Source organism: Platalea leucorodia, assembly GCF_965183815.1.
Source record: "Platalea leucorodia genome assembly, chromosome: 8".
In the NCBI taxonomy this organism is placed as follows: domain Eukaryota; kingdom Metazoa; phylum Chordata; class Aves; order Pelecaniformes; family Threskiornithidae; genus Platalea; species Platalea leucorodia.
The window spans coordinates 27,602,173-27,627,400 of NC_138830.1; the positions used below are offsets into that span (position 1 = coordinate 27,602,173).

Here is a 25,228-nt window from a genome sequence, read left to right on the forward strand (position 1 = left end):
TCTTGTTCAGTTTTCACAAACTCTTTTTAGGAACTTAGCAGGTATTTGTAATTTAGGTACTCTGGCTAATGGGTAGAGGAAGGATATGGAAATTACTTCCTCTCCATGGTACACCACTATATTCTGTCAATACTCTAGCAGAGTGTCAAGAATTAAGAGTCAAAAGATCTATGCTACTAATGAGCTTTTTTGAGAAGTCCCTTTTATGCTAAGGCAAATGTGTGGTTTTTTGTTTTTTTGTTTTTTTTTTTTTTTTTTTTTAAATCATTTATAGAGTTATTTGGGCTAAAAATAGTTAACAGTTGAAGGAAAACAGCTTTCTTATGATTCTTGTTGAAATTTATTCCTGCTTAAATGAAAAGCATCAGTGGAACCCCTGTCCACTTAATGATAGCATGAGTGAAAAATGGTTACTAAAAGTGAGGGTATTTAGACTGCTTCACTGCAGAAAGATAGCATTATGCTACTTATAGTAATGCCTATTGGATATTTGCTAATCCCTTTATTAAATGCAACCTCTCTTCTAAGGAGCTCAAAACATGAGGGATTTAATAATTTTAAAAAATCCACATGCCCTTGTGCACACAAAAAGATTGTATTTGAGTGAAAAAGGAACCTTGGTAAAACAGATGCCAATTAGCTACATCAGGCTGAGGGTTAAGCTGAATCTCCAACCTGTTAATAGAGAGGCAGTAGTACAGGAATCCATAGGTTTTTGTCATATGAACATTGCTGAAGTCCCTGGACTGGGAAAAAGTGGTACTCCAGGATCTTTCAGTTCCCGGACTGATGGCATTGAAAGACTCTCTTGGCCTAAAGCTTTGTAAGGGTTATCTCTGGAGTAAGTATGAATACTGAGTAGAGGCTTTCAATAACTCAGTCACACCTAGATAATGTCCAGAAATCTTTGCTGTTCGAGGGATTTGGATCATGAGATCTTTGTAAGGACAAGGATCCTGACAGGTCTAGCAACTAGGAAATTGATGGAGCTGCTTCTCGAAGCTTGGAGTCCAAGATACGTAGTTTTCTGAATGAGCGTTTTTCAGTGGTGGGAATGCTTTAACATAGTCCTTCGAAGCTATGTTCTTTTGAAGAACCATTATGCCTTCGTGTTCTTTTGAGAGTAGGGTAATAAAGGTGCCTATCAGGGAATTGGTATTATATTACACTTCAGAGTGGTCCTACATTTACTTCTACTTGATACATGCAAGAGTCTCTCTATATTAACTATAAAATATTCTTTCTGTTAGCAGCTGCATGAACTTAGAGACATTATTTTGCTGACCTTATTTTCCTTGAGCCTTTGTGCATGTCCCCATAAGATCATATGAGTACCAGAATTAGTCACTTCACAGAGTTTTTAATTTATACGTGACTTCAAAATGCATGTTTTCTTTGGTAATCCAGACAAAATGTTCTGCAGTTCCTCTTGGTTTTTCTCATCAGAGTCCCATGTGAGGAAAAAAGACAAAACAAAGAAACAAATGCCCAAAGAACAAAAACCGGAATAATTCTGAGAGTTTTTTTCCTTTATTCCAGTGTTCTGTGCATTGAGCTTTGCTTCTTTTTGTGAAAATTGGTTTTATTGTTGGCAATTTTCCAGATGCAATGAATAATAGAAGACCAGATGTCCACTGCTGAGAAAAATTACAGATGAGTAAACACTTTCCTGAGGTAGCATAAAAATCTGTTAACATTGCTTCTGGTGTGCCTGTGGACTGTCTACATTCTTGCCTGTTGTGCTTTGTGCTATACAGCGATTAAAATCCAAAGCCTGTGTGACCGTCTAAATGTGTTTGACTACACCAGGGATTCCTGCCTTCCTCTAGATGTGGATTATTTTGCAGGAATAAGCAGTCACTCACTGAAGTGTTGCAGTGTGAATTTAATCGTTGGATTTAATTTTAATTATGGTCACACATGGATTTGATTGAGGGTAAAGTCACAGAAGCATTAGAAGAAAGGGGGGGGGGGGGCAAGAGGGGATATCAAGAGTTCATCTAGTTCTCACCCTGTCCCCTCTAGCAGTTACAGTAACGCCATGTTTTCAGACCCAAAGCAGGTTGTGTTCCCAAAGCCTTGTCTGTTTTCTCCCAGCTGTTTCAATCTCCTAGGAATAAGCTTTTTCCACAAACTTTGCTGTTTGTTGTACCTGACAAGTGTGGCCCATCTATTTGGGAAAAGTAACAAAATCTTCAGCGGTGGATAATTCATATTTTCTTGAGCAAACTGTTAGAGTGCTTCACTGGTCATTGTCAAGTTTTTCTCAGTGTCTTACCTGAATTTTCCTTGCTGCAGTTTAAACCTGTTACTTGTCCTTTTCTCACTCTGAGAAAGTTTATTTTCCCTCTCCATTGCCTTTGCAGCAGTTTTTATGTATTGAAAAAGAAGTCATCCTCCTTCAGTCTTGTCTGCGTGCAGCTGTAGTCCTCTGTTACTTTCCTGCGCGCATGTATTTCTGAGCCTCCTGGAGCCCTGGCTTGGCCCGCTAAAATTAACTATGCAAAACCCTGAAAAGTTTTATGCCATTTTAGTGAGCTGAATTGGCTTACTAAGAAATCAGCTGAACAGGATGGCCCTTTTTGGGGGGAAGCATTTCATGTCTTGATAACTCGGCTATCTTTTAAAACCCTGTCCTAAGGTATGGTGAACACTTATGCTATTCATACTGTCATTCAGTCTTTTGCAAGTTTTCATTGATTGCTCAGTATTGTTTGGGAGGATGACTCCACAGTTTCTATGATAGGCAAAATCTCGCTCAACTTCAAATTTGTCCCATGGGCTTTTCTGTGACTTTTAATGCTCTTGCATCATCTTAAAAAGATGAGTGAGTTTATCTTCTCAAGACTCCTTCTGAGTCTTGGAAATACCAGTGCAGAGAAGCAGACGACTTCAAGGATCCATCTATTCATTCTCCCAATTGGAGGACAGTAGAACCTAACTTTCTAGAGCCCTTTTTATTATGTGTGTTTTGTGTTCAAAGTGGGTAGGTAGGAGGCTGGTAAACAGCTGATGTTATCCTAATGGACAGATGGCAAGGAGCAAGTTGTTAATTTAGACCTTAATCATGCAGATATTGGACTAGAATTAGAACTCAGTGCCTTAACTCTTGGTCTTGTGCAATCAGACCATAATTACTTGCCTCATGAGTGACGGAGTGCCTGTAGCCCCCAGTGATCTCAGTCACAGTTGTGAGTGCTCAGTGCTGCAGAAAATCAGGTCAAGTGTCTCACTGGGTGTCTGCAGAGTGAGGAGCATTATGTCTGAAGAGTCTGTAAGATTAACAAAGGGAAAGCAAGCTTGTTTTCATATGTCCAGTCCATCAAGTTTATTTAAAAAAAAGGATAAAATTTCTGTTCTTGAGCAAGCCGTATCTACAGGCAGTCATTTGCCCCAAAGCATTTGATTAATATCTTTAGTGTTAGCAATCCTAGGCATTATAAGAAAGCAGTATATGATGATAATATAGTTAAAGTATTGAAGTAAACACTAGAGATGATCAAACAAAATTGTCTGAGTGATGTGTGACATTTGAATCAACTACACTATTATAACCACGGTTAAAAGATTGTATCAGCTTTCCTGTGTAATCTTAGTGTCAGTGCCTTGGCACAGACATGCACAGTACAGGAATTAGCTGCTACCTTCTGAAAATAGTAGCAGAAGATACAGAAAAACTGATTGTTTTTGGCAGCTCACACATTTTTAGAGACCAAAAACTAAGTATAGAAACATGATAGTATGACTTAATGCTGGGAGGTTTTTGTCATTTAAGAATTTTTTTCCCAGCTCTGCAAGAAGTGATTTGTGTAACCTTTCAGTGTGAGGTCTTGCATTCGTAATTGTGAAGAGCACAGAATAATATTGCACACTAGAAAGTGAGACTTCAGATTATTTTTCTGGCTGACTGGGCAGGACCTTTCTAAGCTGAAAGCATTTGGTGAGAGGAAGCAGCAACAGCTGTTTTGCCTGTAGAGTCAATTCTATGTGTTGGTGCAACTGTAGAGTGCAACTGAGGAGACAACTGACATTGAAGGCAATGTTGAATGGACAGCTAGGGCTTGCCACGTGATAATTCTTGTTCCCATATGTGTATGTAATGCATCTGGAAATACCTTTAAAGAATGAAAAAAAAAAAGAAACTTTGGTCAATGATAATGGGCATCTACTAAATGCTTTAATTTTGTGTACAGTCTCACTTTGTTGTTCTTGGCCTCACATTTTTCTTGTATTATATACATTACTTCTGTGAGCTTGCTTCCCTTTTTTTGTTTTATGTATTCATTTCTTACTGACATTTTCTGAGGAAAAAACAACTGTCCATCCTCAGCTTGCAGTTCTGATAACTCCATCCTTCTGAAAGACCCCTAGCCAAACCATATGCCACACTGTTCAAAATTGTCCCTTTACTGCAAAACAAAATATGTCCGTGTCTCTCTTGTACCGGAGAGCCCAGCACTGGACACAGCGCTGCAAGTATGTCTCATCAGCTCTGAGTAGAGGGGAAGGGTCACCTGCGTTGATGTGCTGGCAGTGCTCTGCCTAAAGCAGCCCAGGAGATGCTGTTGGCCTTTGCAGCAAAGGTGCATTGCTGGCTTATGTTCAAGTTGTTGTCCACCAGGATCCTTGGATGTCTTTTGGAAAAGCTGCTTTCCAGACAGTCAGTCCCAAACCTGTGCACGGGGTTGTTCCTTCCCAGGTGCAGGACTGTGCAGTTCCCTTTATTGAACTTCATGCAATTCCTGTTTGTCCATTGCTCCAGCCTGTCCAGGTCTCTCTGAATGGCAGCACAAGCATCTGGTGTATCAACCAACTCTCCCAGTTTTTTGCTTTTGTTGTTGATGTGCTTTTGCAGGTTGGGAACTGCAGGTCCTACTGGGTATTAAATGAATAACAGCAACAGCAGAGAGGCACATTTGGGAGAGGGATGTGGCATAATAATAATATGTCCAGTGTGCTTTTGAAGGATGTAGGAAACAAAGCATCACCGTACTGTTCTGGCCTAATTGTTTCTAATAATACCTCCTTCTATCACAGTCAGACTGGATTAAGAATATTGAAGACCACATATCGGCAGAGCTTGCTACGTACTTCAAGTATTGAAGGAATTCACTAGTGCTTAGTGCTAATTTTTCTGTCACTTGGACTTTCAGTCTTGGTTTAAATACTTACTGAAATGTGATAATGTGAAATTTAAATTTTGTGTAGAACTTCAATGAAATTATCTTAAAGATAGGCTAAATAAGCATTATGCCTTGTTTGGCCTTAGATGATGCTATGTATTTTCAAAATTAGAGCTGGAAGAGGTGGTTTAATTTGGCTTTCGGTTCAAGTGGCTGCAGTGTCAACATGAATTAATTTGTTTCAAGTTCCAAACCTGTAGCAGAAATAAAGCTTATGCTTATAGAAATACATAAACCAAAGCAAACAAAAACTCCTGAGTGATGAAGAACACATCCCAGCATTTGGTGAATTTGTTACAGGGTTAGTTCCGGATGACTGTTTTTCTAGTTCTGCAGGATTTAGAATTTACACTTTCAATTTCTAAATATTATTTTCACTTTGCAGATGAGATAGCTGAGCAGGAAGGATTTAAGTGGTGTGCCCAAGACCAGGCATGGGGTTAGATAAAGCAGTAAAAGGCTAGAATTTATCTGCCTGGCTGTGAGATCTTTTCTCTCTCACCTTGTTGTTCAAAGCTTTTGGAGCTCTGTCTTTGCAACGTGCTGCCTTCTAACAGAAGTGTCGTTTGCTGCTGATGCAGGCCCTTTGCTAGCTGTCAAACGCTGTTGTTGGGCAAGACTATTGAGGGGATAAATCTTGTCTCTAAACTGAATACAAAAACCCTTGAGTTTTACATGTCTTGTTTTATGGTGCTGTGCAATGGTGTGGCGCACCGTCATGTATTACAGCTTCTTGTCTGCACAAGCGGTACGTTTAGAGTTCTCAGACTTCCTTTGGGCCTTAATGGGATGGAGAAGTGTACTGCTTTATCAATTTTCAACCTGCAAGAAAAGACACAACAGGGAGCACTGAGGGAGAAAGCATAGTAATTTTAAATGGAAAATGAAGTTATGGCGTACAGGCATTACCAATTAAGTCGTAGAAGGTATTGCTCCGTTAGGGTGAGCCATTGTTTGAATATATGTTGCACTTGGGGGGGACAAGGTCACTTGGTCAACAAGGAAAGGATTTTGAATGGGAGTCTGTCAAATACCAGTTATCTTTTTATTTTGGATGTATTCTAGGCAATGGAATTAATAACGATGTAACTCTTATTGCTAAACTTAGTAGTTGAGGTTTTTTGTTTGGGTTTTTGTTTTGTTTTAAGTTTTGGTTTCAGCTTTATAACACATAGGTACCTAGTTTATAATAAGGTTAGTTGAACTTGATTTGGTTGTTGCTACCAGATAGTTGCTTGGAACAACTCTGCCAGGTTTGTTCATGTCAATCTTTTCTGTTTGTTTGTTTGTTATTTGGCTAAAATGGGTAGATGACTTCAGCACCAGAGAGGCAAATAAACAATCTAAAGACTTAAAGACTGCAAAAAAATATAGGAAATATTAATAGAAAATATTGATGGAATGCATGTATCAGATTTATTGTTGTAAAATTTTAGAGCATTTTTTAAAGCGAAGCTCATTATGAGATACTTATTGAAGAAAAATTATCATAAACTTGTCAACTTACTAGAAAATGCCCCCTTTTTATTTTAAGAAGCAGTTTTATGTAATGGTCATTATGTCTACCCTGGTTATCGTGCATGGTTAAAAAAAATAGAAGAAAAAAAGAAACATTTACTTGTTTTCCCACTGTACGTTTCAACGAATGGTCTCTTCTACTGCCTGCTTTATATTTTTCTATAGGTCATTTTTAACTATGCCAGCATAAATTTATGTAATCTTAAAATATAGATGTGCAGGTTTAAAAAGCTGCAAACATGCTAAGGTCATTAAAATTGGGGTTGAATGAAAACATCAGATTTTTTTTAAGCTCCTAAAATAGAAGCAGTTGATTACAAGTTAAAGGACTTGTTCAGCTATATTGTGTTTATTATAGTTTAAATAACCCAAAATGCAAAAGTATGTTCTTCCCCCCCGCTCTTCTCTTCCCCAGAAGAAAGGTGACAAAATGGGAATCTGTCTCAAGCTTTCAGGATTTTTTATCAATGCCTTAATTCGCAGGCTGAATAGGACAGAAAGGAGGAGAGTTCAATTTTCTCGTTTGTAAGAACATAATCTTTAAGAAACAGGTGTTTCTTTTATTAAAACCAGAAAAAAAATGTGAAGGTTCACATTTGTGTAGTCCATAAGGATCAATGATTTTTCCACAGTTGTCAAACTTAATTGCACGACTAAATTGAGAACTCTGTTCCAAGCACATAAAGCTTTTCATTAGTCACTATAGTGACTTATTTCATTTCCAAACCAAGCCTAAGCAACATGGGTCATAATTTAAGATTGAATTTTGGAAGCAAGTGGTGGTGTTTCTTTGAGCTTAGAGGAACGTTACTGTTGAGGGAAGTTGCAAGGCAGTTATCCCAAGACCGTTCAGGATTTCCTAACTTCAGCTGAGTGTCTGGGTTGAGAAAGAGAGAGTTAGCATCCACAGCATAATAGCCAGCAGGACTGTGTTGGATGCATGTGAGGGATACAGATGACTTGGATTGTGTACCGGGGCGGTGTTACTCCATGCAATGTCAGTCCCACAAAATGGGCAGGATTGTGCCTTTTCTTTTTGGGCTTCTGCCTTCCGAGCTGTTCATTTTCCAGCTCATCAGCATTGACAGTTCTTGTATTTTAGCACTCTTTGGCTTAACCCTTGTTAAGTGCCTTTATTAACACAAGTCAGTAGAAGAGCAACTTTGTCATCTTCTAGATGGTCCAGTGTGGACCTAAGCACATACAGATGGATTTTTTTCTAGCACTGTTTTGCGGTTTCCTGCTTAGCATAGGGACTTTGAGAAAATACCACAGGACCTTGCAGTTCCCTGTGTGTCAGGTTGTCTGCCATCACCACCATGTCAAGGCTGTGGGTCTAGCTTTCTTGGTTTTTCAGTTGCTTTTGAATGAAACTCCTCCCCTCTTCTCCTTCTGGCTCCTTATACCCTTCACTCCATACTTTCTTTTAGGCCAGGACTTCTCTTTTTGAATAAGTTATCTCTGAGCAAGTATACTTTTCCTTATGTGTGAAGGCACTACTTTATGCAAGCATGCACAGCATAACAGTTGTGAAGGGTGATAACTAGGTTAAAAAAGAAAATTAAAAAAAGAAATTCCACGTAACAGTTGTGCAGGATGCCTTAAACATCTGTGGAAAATCTCTTGCATGAAATGCACATCAATTCAAAAGAGCTTTCAAAATAAGTTCAAGAAAAAAGTAAGCTTGATGCCCAGTATCCTGCTAGAATTAGATAATCTGAAGATCCAAGATGAATAGGTTTCCTTTGAGGTCTAGCTAGCGTACACAAGAGTGTGTGTGAGTGCATGTGTGCTTGTGCGTGTACAAAAAATATATACTTTTTATACAAAGGGAAAGTATTACAAAAATGTGTACATCAATTGTAATGGCAGGCAGAAAAAATATTTGCAGAAGCTTAATCAAAACCTTTCTTTTCTATTTTAGGATTTCATTAAACATTCTTCTTATGTTATGACTAAACGTTAGGATTTTGTGACCACCAGAGTGCATTTGGTTCCAATTGTAGTGAACCTGTCCGTTTCAGAGATCTGAACGTTCCCTTTTTTTCCTTCGAATAGAAAATCAACTCAAAACTTAATTCAGTCTGATGCTATGTTTATTTGTAATAAATTCTTACGAGTGTCTGAAGTGGTTGCTTGATGTTGTTGAATGGGCATGTCATTCCCCTGTTAAGAGTAATCACATCCTTTAAAACATAGTGTCTCTAATGAAGAAACATTGTTATGGAAACAAGTCATGGAAATAGCACAAATAGCATATCATGTAACATTTTTGTTCTTGAAGAACTCTGACTGCTTGTGTCTTATGGTGAAACTAGAGAGCTTTTACACCAACCTGGTGTACTGGCTGTGGAAAATGACCCCCTTTAAACTGTTAATGCTAGAGGGGTAACTTTCATTTCAAACAAACTTCTCTTTTGTGAACATGTGTTTTGCAACAAGGTGGCTTTTTAATGATACAGTATGAAAAAATGGCCAATGAGATGGTAGTATATTGGAAAAACTTAAATTTGGTGATGAGATACTGTAAGTGAAACTGTTGGTAGCATGAAGTAGTAAGTACTGGACGAACTAGTTGTATTCATCTGTGAATCTAATTGGAACTGTAATAACCAGAGGCAAAAAAGTCTGTTCATGCTGTACAGTTATGGTTTTGGTAAATAAATACTGATGTGCGTATAGGAGGATGGAAAATAATACTTTAAGTGTTGTACTGTTTTGCTTACTCTGGTGCAGTTTTATTTAGATACTGTGGTGCTAGTCACGTTACCTCTTTCTGGCTTGATTTTTCTGCTGTCTTGTGCAAAGTTACTAGAGCACAGAAAACCTGCCCATTGACAATAAATTAAATATTTAAATAAAAGAGATTTAAAATATCCCATGTTTACAAAACATGCAGTTAAGTCATTGGTATTCATTACCATTCCTCAACTGCAGTGCTCCATGCAGCTATTTATATTACCCCAAGATCTGTAAAAGGGGAGAATGAAACAAATCATTTTAGTTTTTCCAGAGCTTGCATTTTCTGGAAGAATTGGATGGCAGTTCTATGTTTTATTACATCAAAGATTAGTGCATCTGTCACGTTGTGCCGTTATTTAATGGTAAAGTCATGTCTACTGTCATTAGTCAACTCCTTGGTTAGTGTTTTGGATAGAGAGATTTTACCAGTGGGTGTAGTGGTACCACAGATGCAGTCTAGTTCATTGTTTAAACTTACAACTTTCATTTCATCAGGTTAAAATACTTAGAGATACAGTTAGAGAGTTGCACAGCTTCTGACTACTCTTCTGTAAAATTCAGTCACATAAAACTGTGAGCCAGTTTGTCTATTTTGAATCAGTGTAGTTCCATTAAAGGGAGTGTTATCAGGAGTGTTTTTATTTTTTACTGGTTTTGTTGTGCCTAAATCAAAACTTGTATGATTTCTAGGTGCAGTTCTTTCATCTTGATTTGAAACTAGGAAAGACTGTTTCTCAAGAAACTAAACTTCTGTCTTGCAAGTTTAGTCTATGGTGTGACCAGAAAATAGATTCCTTAAATCTGGATCATCACATTCTCTGATTGCTTATTCTTATATATTTATCTTGTTTATTTAAATTTTCTCAGATTGAGTTCTGCTTGTGTTTTTACATTAGATTTACTGTAAACAAATATGGGAGGTAATGCAAAATAGTTTGTGTAATTAAAAAAAAAAAAAAAAAGTAAAGTTGCCTAAACAGAATAGTATTCTTGCATTCAGTTTTTACAATTAAGCTGTCCTGGGGACATCCATTCTAAATTTCATGTGGTTTAATAGTGATCATACTTCAAAACTGACCATTTTTGTTCACAGTGTTTTTTTTATTCAATATATGACTAGTGTGGAATCACAACTAACAATTTTTTTCTCTTTTTTTGCAGACTGGACTTTGACATTCTTTTCATGAAAGAGGTTTCCAAGTAGTTGTCTTATAATAACTTTGAGAAGAAGTTCTATGTAGCTCTTACTTTCAAGAGTGCTGCAAAAATGATTACTTCAGATTTGCCAGTACTACAGTGAGTATATGTTTCTCTATATATTTGAAATCTTCGCTGTTAAAAAGGTAGAAGTAAACAGAGAGGTGATCGCAAGGATAAAGCACAAGCTTGAGAGAAGTGCATATTACTGTGACTGTTCCAGGCCTCCTGTGCTGTGCTGGAAAACTGTGTAAAAAAATTAAGCACTTAAATCTTCATACATATAAAGAAATATCTTTTAGATTTAACTTTGCAGTGAAAAGCAAAACAAGGTCTTTGCTACTTTTATGCTTGAGTGTAGTGAGATTTCAGAAACGTGAATGGGTTTTAGTCATAATTGACCATATTTGTGTGTTCTAGTTGCATACTCTTTCTTACAAGGAGCTGTATTTATTGTGCAAAAAGCCTTTGGCCTCTGCAATTGAGGAGAGCAAATGGCGTTAGCATGTTTTGATCGCATTGGGAAATATGAGCAGCTTATACAAAATGGAAACATCGCTGTACCTGGATAAAGTGAACTATTGGGAAGAATAGAGTGGAAATCTGTGAGAGGAGCTAGAGAGTAAATCAAATAGAATTAAGAAAGGAATTTTAGAAACAGGAACAAAATGGAGCTTTATTTGACGTGTTGGTTTGACCTTGGCTGGCTGCCAGACACCCACCCAGCCGCTCTATCACTCCCCTCCTCAACAGGACAGGGGGAGAACATAAGATGAAAAAGCTCGTGGGGCAAGATAAAGACAGGAAATCACGTACCAGTTACCCTCAGGGGCAAAACAGACTTGACTTGGGGAGAATTAATTAATGGCCAGTTGAATAAGATTTGACTGATGGTGAGAAACAAAGACAAAAACTAAAATGTATTCCCTCTCGCCCCTGCCCTTTTCCCTGATTCAACTTCATCCCTTGGTTCCTGACCCCTCTACTCGCACCCGCAGCGCGGGGTCCCCCGAGGGCTGCAGTGCGGATACCTGCTCCAGCCTGGGCTCCCGCGGGGGCATCTGTGCCAGGGCTCTGGCACCACCTTCTCCCTCCTCCTGCTGCTCGTGGGGCCGGTCCCTCGCCCCTCAGGGCACTCGGCCCTCTCCTCAGCTGCTCTCCCAGGGGCACCCGGCTCCTCTGACTGGCCCAGCTGTGCCCTGCCCTGGGGCAGCTGGAACCGGCCAGAACCGGCCATGTCCAGCACGGGGCAGCTCTCGGCGTCTCCTCACAGAGCCCAACCTGCGCCTGCCCTGCTGCTACCACCTTGCCATGTAGACCAAATGCATTCAGTAATTATCTAATGCTAAGTTTTTTGCTGGGAATGAACACCTGAAAATAGGAATTATCACAGGGTGTAAAAGAGCCTCAGTTTATCAAGGTTGAGTGGTGTTCCAAAACTAAGATTTCAGGTGCGTTTATTTAAGAAACTGAATGCTTGGACAATTGTAAAGTTATTTGTCTGACCTTAATAATAAAATGCTCTGCATTGCAATTTTTTCTTATATTTTTAAAACCTCTTTCAAAAAAAAGTTAATTTCTGCTGTGGGTGAGCACATGGCTAAAGATGGGGATGGCCCCGATGGGTAGCGCTGAGGTGGGAGTGTCAGCCCGGAGGGGGGGGTCTGGTTAGCTTCGAGGGTAGTTGCAGAAAAAATTTTTCTCGGTTCATATTTTCCGGGATGTGCCACATTCAAGAAGTGAGAGTGTGCTTGTGAAATGTGCCAAAGACAAAAAACTGGGAGATTCTCTCACAGCAACGATAGGAAAGGGATATTCCCGTTCCCAGTTCAAGAAGCTAGATGGCCTTAAGAAGTGAATGAAATATCATCAGGTTTAAGGTTAAAAAGTGCATGTTAATAGATATGGTAACTCTGCACACCAGCTGAAAAACCTGAGGGACATTAAAGATGTTGGCATATTCTTTAATCAGAAGATGATTGTGAGCCACCGATATTATGCAACATTAAATATGAAAGGAAACATGTATGTTGTTTTTTCCAGTAGAGCTGGGAATCATTTAATGCCACTGTGCAAAGTGTTGGTGAGATGTCATCATCAGTAATATGTATAGTTTTGGTTGCTTGTAGACAAGATGAGATCTTTCTTTTCACAAAAAAATCAGCAGGATTTGCACATAAAGGTTTTGAGGCTTTCCTGAGGGCTCAGAACATTAAGTCTAGTGTGGACAAGGTGTCAAAGAAAGTGATAACTGCTAATGCAGTAGTTCCCAACCAGACATTAATCAGAAAGGAGTCTGGCTAAGGGTGAGAAAACCTGAAGCAATCTTTGCTTTAGGGGTATTAGCTTCACACATTTAGATTTGGGAAGCCACAATCCGGTTCCACAGAGAGAAAGCCAAAGTTTTCTTTCTAGCTCTTAAATAAGCAGCTTTGAAGGATTATTATAATCTACCACTCCTATGCCTTATTTCTACTTTTTCATAAAGTTTTCTAATCTTTTCAGCTCCCCCCTTTAAACAAAGGGTCCTAAAGTCAATTTGGTATATTAATGTACTTTGCTTAGGACCATATTAAATGTTCTCTCCCAAATTCTTCTCTGTTGGGGGAACATGAAAGGAGAAATCTTTAATCTTTCTCGATTCATAGAAGTGGCTTCAGAATGCAGTGAAGACAGGATTTCACTTATTGGTGTTTCAGATGTAGGTAAAAAAAACCTCTGGTGTATTTGACCTGGGTGACTGACTGTTATGAGTCTTCTCTCAATGGGATGACTCATATTTGCTGTGAGGCGTGTTCCTCTTTAGATTTTGAAGATCAACCATGAGAGCTGATTCATCCATGATTCATGAGCCTGTGCATTTAGCCATTTTTCTTCATGAATGCTTTTTTTCACAAGGCTGAGTCTGGTGGTAGCAATTACTGAATTTATCTCTGCCAGAACCTTGAGCCACCTCAGCAACACCGATAAAGGCTTATAAAGCGTTTTTATTTATGAAAACTGATACATGAACATAGGTTTTTGGTGTGGTGTGTTTTTAAGGGGAGGTGTTATAAGCTCTATAGGTAGGGCTTTATGTAGTAGTAAAAGGAAGGTAAATTTGTTTTTATTTATTTTGCAGAGATGTGAAATTTACTGTGTCTGTGGAAATATGTTCTTCAGAAGCATGACATGGTAAAGGGTTGCCCAGTAATCTATTAATTTTTCATTACCATATGGTTAGTTTGAATGGCTAGTTATTGCAACTTTGGGATAATATCCAGAGTTTTTAGGAGGGATCCTGGAGTTACTGCCAGTTTTCTAGGATGCTTTAGCCACTGTAGAAACCAGAAAGAAAAGCAGCGTAAATTTGAGCCCCTAAAAGGGGTTATCACTTGTCTGCTTTACTCTGCCCACTCCTACCTTGTAGGTCTCCCACACTCTGCCAAATTCTCTTATGTCTTTATCATGTCAAAGGTGTCTTAGAGAGGAAAGGTTTAGCCTTAGGCACCGCCACCTCTTCTTTTCTTAGATGAGGCAGGTCTCCTTAGGCCCAGATTATTTTCCTTCCCAACAGCTTTAGAAAAGATAAATAGTGACTAAGCCCAAGATTTCCCCTCAGGTGGCTAGTCACACACACGTAAAATAAGGATAGGATAATTCTGGTCTATTAAGATGTGGATGACTGCCACCAGATAAATTACTTCCTAGCAGTTCTGCAAGATGTGTAGGGAACGAGGGAGATGGATGCTGGCCAGATGCTCTTCTCAATGAGTGTTAAAAACCTGACAGAACTGCAGGCAGTTAAGAGATGCTTTACTCCTCCTCTGAGTTCAGAAATAAGAAGAAAAGGGACCTCTGTGTGTGTGTACCCAGAGCAACTGTAAAGGCCTTGACAGAAGCAAGAAGCACTACCTCCCAAACTGAAGGGACTCAAGGCTGCAGTGGAAGGGCCTTTTCATGCAGGAGTTGCACAATTGAGGCAGAATTCCCTGCTGCTTGAAATGATGTTTATTTTAATGTTAAATCAGCCAAGGACTGTAGGTTGTCCTTGATCCTGTCTCCCTACTCCAAATAATGTAAGTACTGAAGGGAACTTACTTTCTGATGTTTTCCTCTTATTCCTTACATACTTATATTCTTTGCCGGAAGAAATCTCTTCTCTGCCTCACATATTGTTAGAGTGAGATTCATCTTTTTCAATTTTAAACATTTATATTTAGCTGCTTGTCTAGATCACCTTACCATCAATGGAGAGAAAAGAAAATTTATAAAACACAAACTGTCTGACCAATTTAGGACACTGACCTTAGCATGACATATGTTGCACCTTAAGATTTTCTGTTTTCTGCATTATATATGTCTAAAATTTAGATTAGATGAATCCCACCCTTAGTACTGATTTATTGAGCCTTTCTCAAATGGTGTCCAGCAAACCAGAGAAGTTTTACCAGAAACATATTAGAGAAGCATGGTTATCAGGTTTAAGACAACAGTCTGTTTAAGACAAAGAAGAGAAGGTAGTTAATCATTAAAATGTTCCTTCCATATGTAGTGTTCAGAAGCAATTGAAATTTCTAGAACTAAATACACAAATCTCGGTAGGTTTTGCTAGACTTGGACAGAGGCTGTAGCAAAGTCAAGTTCTCTGTGGAATAGATGCATGCAAAATAGTAGTACAGTTTATTTATATAGATCCAGTGTTTCGAGGGAAGTGTTTGAGCCATTTGCCTAGGAGGACTGCTGAATCTGTTTTTAATAGAGAAAAATCTTTATCCTGATGATATTAGAGGTGCAGTTTTGTAAGCTAGCAAAGCTACAGTGTTTCCCCAGGAATGGGGATATTGCTTAGACCACACCATGCCTAAAATTTTTCCAGTAAGGATCTGTGTAGACTAGAGAGAAGCTTATTTTTTCTACAGAGAGCAAGAGAGAATGGCTTTAATTTCTCTACAGCAATAAAAAAGCAGTAGATATTTTATGGGGTTCCTTCTGTATTGAAAAGTTATTTTAAAAAAAAAAAAAATCTTGTCATTGTGAGGCAATATGCATTTTTGTCAAATTGAGTTGCAGTGTGATGGCTGGTATTTGAGTAAAGGCTGGATACATCCATCCACATAGGCATTGTTTTCAGCTGTATTCACTGCATTGCTTTTCACCAGTGTGGCCCTATTTTACCAAATCATTTTGAACTATGTGTGGGGTTTCTTTTATTTGGTTTTAGGCTTTTTACAGGTTGTGTTTTTTTGTCGTCCGTCCCCCGTCCCCCCCCTCCAATTCATAGCTTGATATTGAGTTTTTCAAATTTCAAATTTTATGAAGCAGAAAAGCTACTTCTCTTTAATTTTATCACAACAAAGCTGCATTTTCGATATTTTGTAGAGGTACTATTTTACAAGCATATAATTTGGGAACTCAAATGTACTTGAATACTGTTTTTTAATCTAGGCTGCCTGGTTTTCTGGGGTGTTGTAGAGTATTTAGAGATAATCCACTGAAATTACTTTCAGAAAAGGAGACTCATAGATGTTCTACTGCATTCTAGCTTTTGTAAAGGATTCTGTGGGCCCCTTGGTGTTTTTGGAAATTGGAAAAGTTTGGAAAATAATGTCTTAATACTAGAAATTCATCATGGTTCTGCGGAATTACTTGGGTTAGAGCAGACCTAGAACAATACAGTAATGTCAGTAAAGAGAAGTATCAGAACATCCTTGATTCTGATACAATGATGTTTGTATCTTTCTGCATTACTAAATAGCTTTCTTGGTGATACACCAAATTTGTGAAGTATTCCTGATTTATAAAACAAAATAAGAAAATAAAACCCCAGACAATGTGGAAGATCTGTGTAGCTCTTGGCTTCCTGAAGCTTCTCAAGTCTCTGTAAACCAGGTGACTAATGACGCCTTTTATGTTTGAGGCTGTATAAAATAATGGAATAGGTCTGATTTTCACCTTCCCCTTGCACAAATTTTACAGCAATTTAACTCCTTTCACTTCAAGGAAATTATGTTGGATTTAAAGAATTCTCTGATTAGAGCTAGATTTGGCCCATCTTTGAGTCATCTAGGACATTATTACAGTTATTCTTTCATTTACAGAGATCTCATGCACTGGTTGGTGGTCTTGCAAACTAAAAATAAAGCACATCAGTAACAAGTATGGTTTTGCTTCTGGGCTGCTGTTGGGCAAAATCTAATGCCTCACAAGATCAATTACAAGCTGAGTTTCTTCAAGCAGCCAGGTCTGTTCTGAAGGCAGAGAAGTACCTGTGCACCTGGCTTGAGGGTGGTGGTAGTGTTGGAAATTGGGGTAATGTTTTTTCCCTACTTAATATGGTCTTAAGTCTAAACCAGGAATGACTGAAAAATGATACTGTGAGCTTCTCTAATAGTCATTGAGCAATGTCAAGTTTTTTTCATTGTACAAGTGAAAATGTTTTTCTAACTGCAAGAATCATAAATGTCTTCAGATCAAAGTGAGTTTTCTGGTTTGTGCCTCATGGTTAGTGTTAATCTTCTCTTTATTAACAGCTGCACAATATGATTGTCTTCGAGTGTGACTAAAAACACGATGTAACCCAAGTGGGAACTTGCGTAACTGTTCTAATGATGTGATAGCTGGATTGGACTTGAAAGCAGCTCGGCAGTAGTTACTAAAAGAAAGTTGATACTGGTGAATACATTGTGGGATTGATATAGCCAGTTTTTGAAGTGTAACATGGTTTCAAAAGAAGGTGTTAATTTAAATGACTTCCAGTCTATAAAATGACATTCCAGCCCATAAAAAGGTAAGGCTTTTTGCCAGGGCTAACAATGCTTAGTGCCTTAGTTTGCAGAATAAATGTGGCAAGCCTTTTAATGCTGACTTTTTTTTTTCCTGGCTTAGGACTAAATATTTAATCAGTCAGTTATAGATTACTTGTTGATTTCAAATCATTTTAATTTATCTAGTGTTTTTCCCCCCCTAGGGATTCTACAAATGAAACTACTGCACATTCAGATGCTGGCAGTGAGCTTGAAGAAGGAGAAGTCAAAGGAAAAAGAAAAAGGGGCCGTCCTGGCAGGCCTCCAGTATGTGTAATTTAGTTTTGTTTTGTTATGCATCTATTTAAAATTGACTGCAAACTGTTTTTCATCTAATCATCTTGTGGTCACATAAATAGGCTTTTAATGAACCCTATGTCAAACTTTATGAAGACTCGTAGTTTGAAATATTTATCAGATTGATATACAAACAATGTTTGGAGTGTTTAAAAAGGGACATAAAAATGAGCTCATAATAGCTATTATTTTTTCTTTTGCTAGCTACTTACATGAACATTACAATTTTGTTTTTATTGTCATATTACAACATTCTTCCAGACATGGAAATAATCTCAGTAGGCACGACCACTTTCTGTCTTGAAAGTTGTAAAGGATTTTAAGTGACAAGTGACATTTGAGCCATCCTTTTAGTAACTGATAAATCTCTTAATGTGAATGGAAGAGTTGCAGCACAGTATTAACTAAATGCCTCAGAAGATCTATTAACACATCTTAAAAATTCATGTAATTGACATACACTGTGTCCTATGTATAGATTGGGAGCTTCAACCTATTCTCTAGCATAGTGCTGCAGATGATATTGCTGTCTGCTGTATAAGATTTGTTGTTCTTCAGTAGTCTTTGCCTATTACTGTGCCGTGAATGGGAACATACAGAAACAATTCTCTATTACACATAGTATTTAAGGAGGCTTTCTCTTTTATTTTCATTATTTTATAAAATAGCCAATTTATTGGAAAATACATAAAAAGTTCTGTGTGTCATGTTGTCCTTCATTTTAGTTCTTCAGTGTCATCAGATGTAGTTCTCTTGATTATATCACTTGTACACATTGTGGAATAAGATTTTTAGTGGGAACTTCTGTGTGTTTGTTATTAATGGTTTTGATTTTCCTTAGTGTTTGTCTACGAGTATACCCCCAGTATGAATGTGCTATATAGATAGCACTAGTAGATTGAGATGTGTTTGGTTGGGTTTTTTTTACCCTAAGTCTAACTCCTTAAGCATGTGCTAGTGAGGCTGTAAGAATGGACACAACCATATGTTCCTCTAAAGCATGCTGGCCAAGGTGGAGCAAACTCCTTAGTATTGGTTTTCAATTTGCGTCACAGTTTCTGGACTTGCTTTGGGAGCCAGCATTTTAAATCTTGGGCTTTTCTGAGCATGTTGTCTTCCTTTTTGAAAGCTTTTGAACAATGTTTCCTATGATGGCATATATTCTTCAAGAGATGGACAAATTTGCTCACAAACATGGAGCTTCTTTGCAGGAAGCTTTAAAGAAGCATGTAAAGAGAACAGGTCATCTGTTTATATAGTTTGTAAGCAAAGGGCAAAATCAGAAATTATCTTAAGAATATCTCATTAGTAAATCTATGAGTTCTTGCAGATTTAATAAAAAAAACAGAGGATGGTGCAACCTGATTGCTAACCCAGAAGGTTGTCAGAGTGTACAAATTCAAGTTAAAGCAACACTAGTGGTATTTTGTACCCCCCACACTTTCACTGGAAAGGAGAAGTGAATGTTACAAAAGGCATTTCTCATCCCTCTGAGCTTATTAGTAGCTCCTACGGGAATAGTCACTGAAGCACTCTACTGGTCCTGCTGTCAAGTTTCTACAGGAGCAATTGCTCATTATGCCTAGAACAACTCCAGGCTCACTAAGTGTACGTGATTGTAAAGTGATGAACATACAGACAAAGTAGCCATTGTTTCATACATAAAACGATGGGCTGTGAGCTGACTGTTGCTGCTGAGGAGCAAGAGCTTAGGGTTATCAGAGATGATTCCATGAAAGCATCATCTTAATGCTCAACAGGCTTCAAAAAAAAAAAAAACCAAATCCAGTCTTAAAACTCTCAGGAAGGGAATAGAGAATAAAACTATGTCCTTTATAAAACTGTGGTTTGCCAAAATTTGGAATACTTTGCACAACTTTAGTTTCTCTTCCCCTCTTGACCTCCGCCCCAAAATCTTAAGAAAGGGTATCTTAGGACTGGAAGAGGTTCAGAGAAGAGAAACAATGATGGTCAATCATGGAATCAGGCTGGGAGGGACCTCAGGAGGTCTCATTGCAACCTCCTGCTCATAGCAGGGTCAGCTTTGGGATCAGACTATGTTGCTCGGGGCTTTTCCAGTCTGTTCTTGAAAACCACCAAGGCTTAAAACTGCATAGCCTCTCTCAGCAACCTTCTTCATTTTATTTTGTGAAAAATTTCTCCCTTGTAGGCAATCAGAACCTCTCTTTCTTCAGTTCATGGCTACTGTCAGTTGTCCTCCCTCTATATGCTGTTGCAAAAAGCCTCACAGGGGAGTGTTCTCAGCCCCCTGACCATGTTGACAGCCCTCTGCTGAACTTGTTCTAGTTGATCAATACCTCTCTTGCATTGAGAGAGCCAAAACTGGGCACAGTATTCTGGATATGGGCTAAGAAGTGCTGAGTAAAAGGGCATAATCACTTTCCTTGGTGTACTGCTATATTCCTGTTTGTACAGCCCAGGGCGCTGATGGCCTTTGCTGCTCAAGCACTGTCTCATGTCCAGTTTGCTGTCTTCCAAGACCCTGAGGTCCTTTTCCACAGAGCTGTTCCCTGACTGGCTGGTCTCCAGCCTGTGTTGGTGCAGGATTTAGTCCTCTGCCAGGGGCAGGTCTTTGCATTTGTCCATGTTGAATTTTGAGTGTACTGTTAGCCCAGTCCTCCAGACTGTCAGTAGCAGTCTTGCCCTTGATGTCATTAAGCCGTCTCCCTGCCAATTTGATGTTATCTGCACGCTTGACAGGAGCACACTCTCTCACCCCCTCCAGCTATCTGATAAAGATAGGAAACTGGATATGTTCCAGTTAGACTACTGTTGTACTCCATTGCCAGCCTCCAGGTAGAGGATGATCCACTAACCGCTATGCTCTGAGCCTAACAGTTCAACCACTTGTCCACCCATCTAGTTATCTACCCATCCAGATCAGAACTTGCCAATTTGGATGCAAGAATATTCTGGGACACTGTTGAAAACCTTGCTAAAGTCAAGATAAATGGCATCTATTGCTCTCCCCTCATCCACAAATTCAGTTGTTTTGCTACAGTTTTTTGGGTGACTTGACAAAATGTATATGTTTGGATACACAATCAAATCTTGCCTTCATAATTTATACTGCAGCAACAAAAAGGAATAAATAAGGTTCTTCTACAAAAAAATAACCAAAAAGAAAGAAGCCACTCAATGTCTAATATCCTTGAGGAGAAATGCAAGCATCTTGGAAAGTCTAATCTAGGCAATTAAGTTTATAACATTATTTGATAATAAAAGTTGGGGACTTAGTAATTGAGGTGCTGATTTTGCAAACATTGTATTTCACTTTCCCTCCTCCACATTGCTCACATATCCATGTTGCTAACCCATCCACTTTCCTCATGTGAATTATCTGTTTCTTACAGGAGGTGCAGCTCTGGCACTTTTCCCTCACTCTTCCATCAGCTAACATGATTTTTATTTCCTCCACAGGTACCACCTACCTTTACTCTCAGATGTGAAACAGATCAAAATATTTAGTTAAATTCAGAGCTGTTTTTCTCAACTGATACTTAGCTTTGATGTTTTTTGTTTCTGTTATAGACCTAAAGAAAGGCTTTTCTGCCCAAAGGCTCTTCTGGTTTTTGTGGTTTTTTGTTTTTGTTTGTTTTTTTTTTTCCCCTAACTAAAATATTGTGGTCTAATAAGATTTGATCTCTCCCTGCACATGCTGATTTGCTTATGTCCTTAGGCCATCACAGTTACAGTGACACATCTGCCATAAACATATTGACCTCTTTTGGAAAGAGAGTTTACTCTTCTGTGCTGTTTTGTCTAGCTGCATGGTTCTATTGCAGAGCTGCACACAATGTACTCCATCAAATGTATGTATGTATTTTAAATAGGTTTCTGCTGTAGTGTTACAGAATGGACTTGGCCTTTTATCAGAAAGATAGACTACTGCTAGAGGATTTTCCAGACTTTTTTCCAAAGACATTTCTCTGCAGATTTGAGACTTTTGTAAGGAGATGGTCCTCATTTGACAGTTTTCCATTTGTAGCAAATACCTCTTCGGTTCGTAGAGAACCTTAATGTTTTGGGGAACCTTCCCTTCCTGAAAACGCTGCTTTCCAAGTTGCCCCTCCACTTCTATAAGAGACTGTTCTAATGAGTACTTGACTGAGTAAACCAGACAGTCAACTTGTAAAGAGATTAAGTGCATTGGTCCTTCAAAATAACTCTCAGAATCTAACTTGATTGTCCTGAATTCACTGACCCTTGCTGTGAATTTAGCAGGAGTTGCACCATGTCCTGTTCTAGCATTGACAATGGCTGGGGCTGACCTCCCCTTTGCTCATGTCGGCTTCTAAGCACTGAGTCTTGTAGACCAAATTGCCTGTGGAACAACTGGCCAGGGGGTGAATCTGTCCAGTCAGTGGGATGTTTTGGCTTGTGTATTTATGCAATACTGTATGTGAGCATACCATCTGGATATATATTTAGTGAATCGTGTGGGGTGTGTTTAAGGAGTGACCTATGGTTGAAGTTGCTGAGTAATATTGGACAAAAATGCCTTTTCTGTCTGCTGCTTTATTGAAATACATGGGTACGGATACACTCTCCTGTTCTGGGTAGGGGATTTGAAAGTCCAAGGGCTTATGATGCAATGCAGCTTTCACATTAGTGAGCTCAGGCTCAGATCAGTTCTTTATCTATCCTTTTTTGTCTCCTCTCTTGGATCAATGCTCTCTGTTCAATGTTGTTGGCATGCTTTATTTTAACCTACCAGGCTTTACCTTCCTGGGAGCGCAGAATAGCTTGGCTTAAACCTCAGCTGTTAGAGGTTGAGGAAGTGAGGGAGATCCCTGGTTATATTTCAGCTTTGAAGTAGGAGTAGAGAGATTAGCCTCTTTGACTCAGAGGACAAGAAGAAACATCGGTCTTTCTGTTCCAGAGGTGGCAATTCTGAGGTCTCTGCTGGGGTGTCTCTCGTCCCATACTCAGGGCCACAGCATGCCTTTCTCCAGCTCCTCTCCACAGATTCTTCTATTAAGGCAAGATGGAACAAGGCACTTCTGATCCTTTTGTCCCTTGCGTGTACTGTATGGTGTTGCTTTCGGGTCCTTTTGTATTGTTTGATATGGAGGAGACAGACCATAATACCTTATTTTTGCATTCATATGTGAAATTTTAACTTTGCAGCAGACTCTCAGCCTTATTTAGTCTTGATAGTAGCATGGATGTTAGATACTGCAGGAGACTGAGTTTTACTTCTAGTTCCAAATCATACACATCCTGATTAACAGTAGAAAGGAATCCTCTAGGAAGAATTTCTTTTCATAGTAGTTGAGCTTTGTGGTTTGGTGTGACTTACTTCAGTGTACTGTTTCAGCTTGCTTGCCTGATATTTTAGGTCTGTCTCTTAAAACTGAAGTGAATAAGTCTTTCTGTATTTCTGTGGAAATGCAGTGCACATACAGCCAGTATGTGAAGACTTCTCTATCCTGCAACTTGTAGCTTCCTGGTGGAGAAATCTTAATGACCTTAGTAAGCTTTTGATGGGATGGTCCTTGTATTTTTGGCAATCTAATCTATTCTTCATTTTTCTGTGGAAATAGCCTTTTTTTTTGGTAGCAATTGCCTCAGCTAGAAGAATAGAAGTGATTCAAGCATTTATAGCAGACCCTTTTGATTCTTTAAGATCACTTTTAGAACTCTTGCTGGGTTTTTAAATAAGGGTGAAAAAAAGCAACGCCTTCCCCCCCCCCCCGGCAACACTGCCTCTGGGTTTTTTTTGTTCTAAACCGCATGTGCTACAGCTGAAGCAGCTCTGTACACACTGGATATTAGGGGGCCTGTATCTATCTATATTTGCAGGATGAGGCTTTTCACAGGGAGCACCTTGTTTGTTTCTATGACGAAAAAAGTCCAAAGGACTGACTTTGAATCCAAGAACTTCTCCCTATATAACCATGATGATGTTACGAAGTGTGTGGTAGCCACCTTTTTTTAATCAGGATTCATTCAGAAAGAGCTCAGACATTACTACTCTTCCGCTTAACATGAGGTTATAATACAGAGGTCTCTCAAGATGATGACGCCTTTGAGAGACAAGTTCTTCAGTCTTACTTAAGTAGAAGGTTAAAAAGCTTCTTCCAGCTATCTTGAGAAAAGTGGTATTGCTTTAAATTACTTACGGTATGAATGCATATAGAGGCCATCATTTAAAGCGGTGGGTTAGGTGGAGTTACTGATGTGTAACACTTTTACTAACTTTATTTCTTTGTAAAGTGCATCAGATCAACTTGGGGAATGTTAATGGAAAATGTCAAGCCACTTTTCACTTTTTTTTTTTTTGGTAGTGTGTGAATTAACTTTTACTGTATTACTTGATTTTACAAATGTGGGTCACTTTTTTTTCTTCACAATAATTTTGAAGACATGAAAGGAAAAGTGTTATTTAGCTAATTTACTACAAAATTCTAAATTGTCATAATTTTAGTTTAATTAGAGTCAGGGTAAGTATTTTGTTTCCTGTTTGGCTTAGTTTGAGCCATAAAGCAACAGGTAAACTGTGGTCAACAATACGGCCGTTTTAGAGTTGCTTCTGTGGCACATTCTGGAACTGCTGAATTTTGTAATGCTGGTGTGTATAAATCCTCAGCTTTAGTTGTTGTCAGTTGAATCTACTGCACAGATCTGAAAAATCATTAGTAACTTCTGTTTTCATTTGGCAACTCAGTCCATTTTGACACCACCACCAGTCCAACTGTCTGTCCTGGGTCTCAGAGTGAAAGCACAGATTTAACTGCTGCAGGCTCACAGCTCCAAGTAGCATCTTTCTTGGTGTGTGGTTTAAAAAGAAACTTTATTCAAGGGGACTCAGTACTATATCTGGTGTTAATTCAGGTCCAGGATATTGAGATATTTACTTGGGCTTGAAGAATCTGGCTTTGTCTGGTAATTCTGTCAAAAGTACATCTGTTGGTTATTTCTGTACCTCTTCTGAGAGCTCACCGGTGTTCTCACCCTTCTAATTCAAACTATGAATCCTGGTCAAAGCACCCCCCTTTCCCCAGGGTACCTGACAAAAGTGGAGTTCAAATTGAGCATTTACATGTCTTGTGATTACTCATTTTGAGTGCCTGCACACTGGTCCATAGTACTCATGCCAATCTAGGTGGCTTCTCTCCTTGCTTTCCAGTAACAAGGTATCTTTGGATGTGTGCATTTCATGTCAATCTCCTACTTGCTTTCCCTCCATCCTTGCAGTATTTAATGTTTCCCTTTCAATTACATGTTGAGAAAAACTGAGTATAGAGGGGGCTTGCATTAGCTTCTGTGGAGGGCATCAACTTGCATTCCTGCTTTCATTTAGCAGTACTTGTACCTAGTTGAAGTGCTTAGGTCTTACTGTCACCCAGATTGAATAAGCATATGGATTATATATCTCAAAAGAGTCAATTTACTTCTAATTGTTTGCCATTTTATTAAATAGTGATCATCTGTCTCTGGAGCTCGGTAGAGCTCAAACATTTAATGTATCGATAGTTTTCT

At 38.8% G+C, this 25,228-nt stretch overlaps 1 protein-coding gene across 1 annotated transcript in view; it reads left to right on the forward strand.

Annotated features, from left to right (window-relative positions):
* The window catches only part of STAG1 (STAG1 cohesin complex component), a 201,993-nt gene that overhangs the window by 33,651 nt on the left and 143,114 nt on the right, over positions 1-25,228 (forward strand). Inside the window, exons 2-3 of the mRNA XM_082320218.1 lie at positions 10,605-10,739; positions 17,590-17,692. Coding sequence (XP_082176344.1) covers positions 10,711-10,739; positions 17,590-17,692 — 132 coding nt within the window. The 5' untranslated portion in view covers positions 10,605-10,710. The remainder of the gene's footprint in view (positions 1-10,604; positions 10,740-17,589; positions 17,693-25,228) is intronic.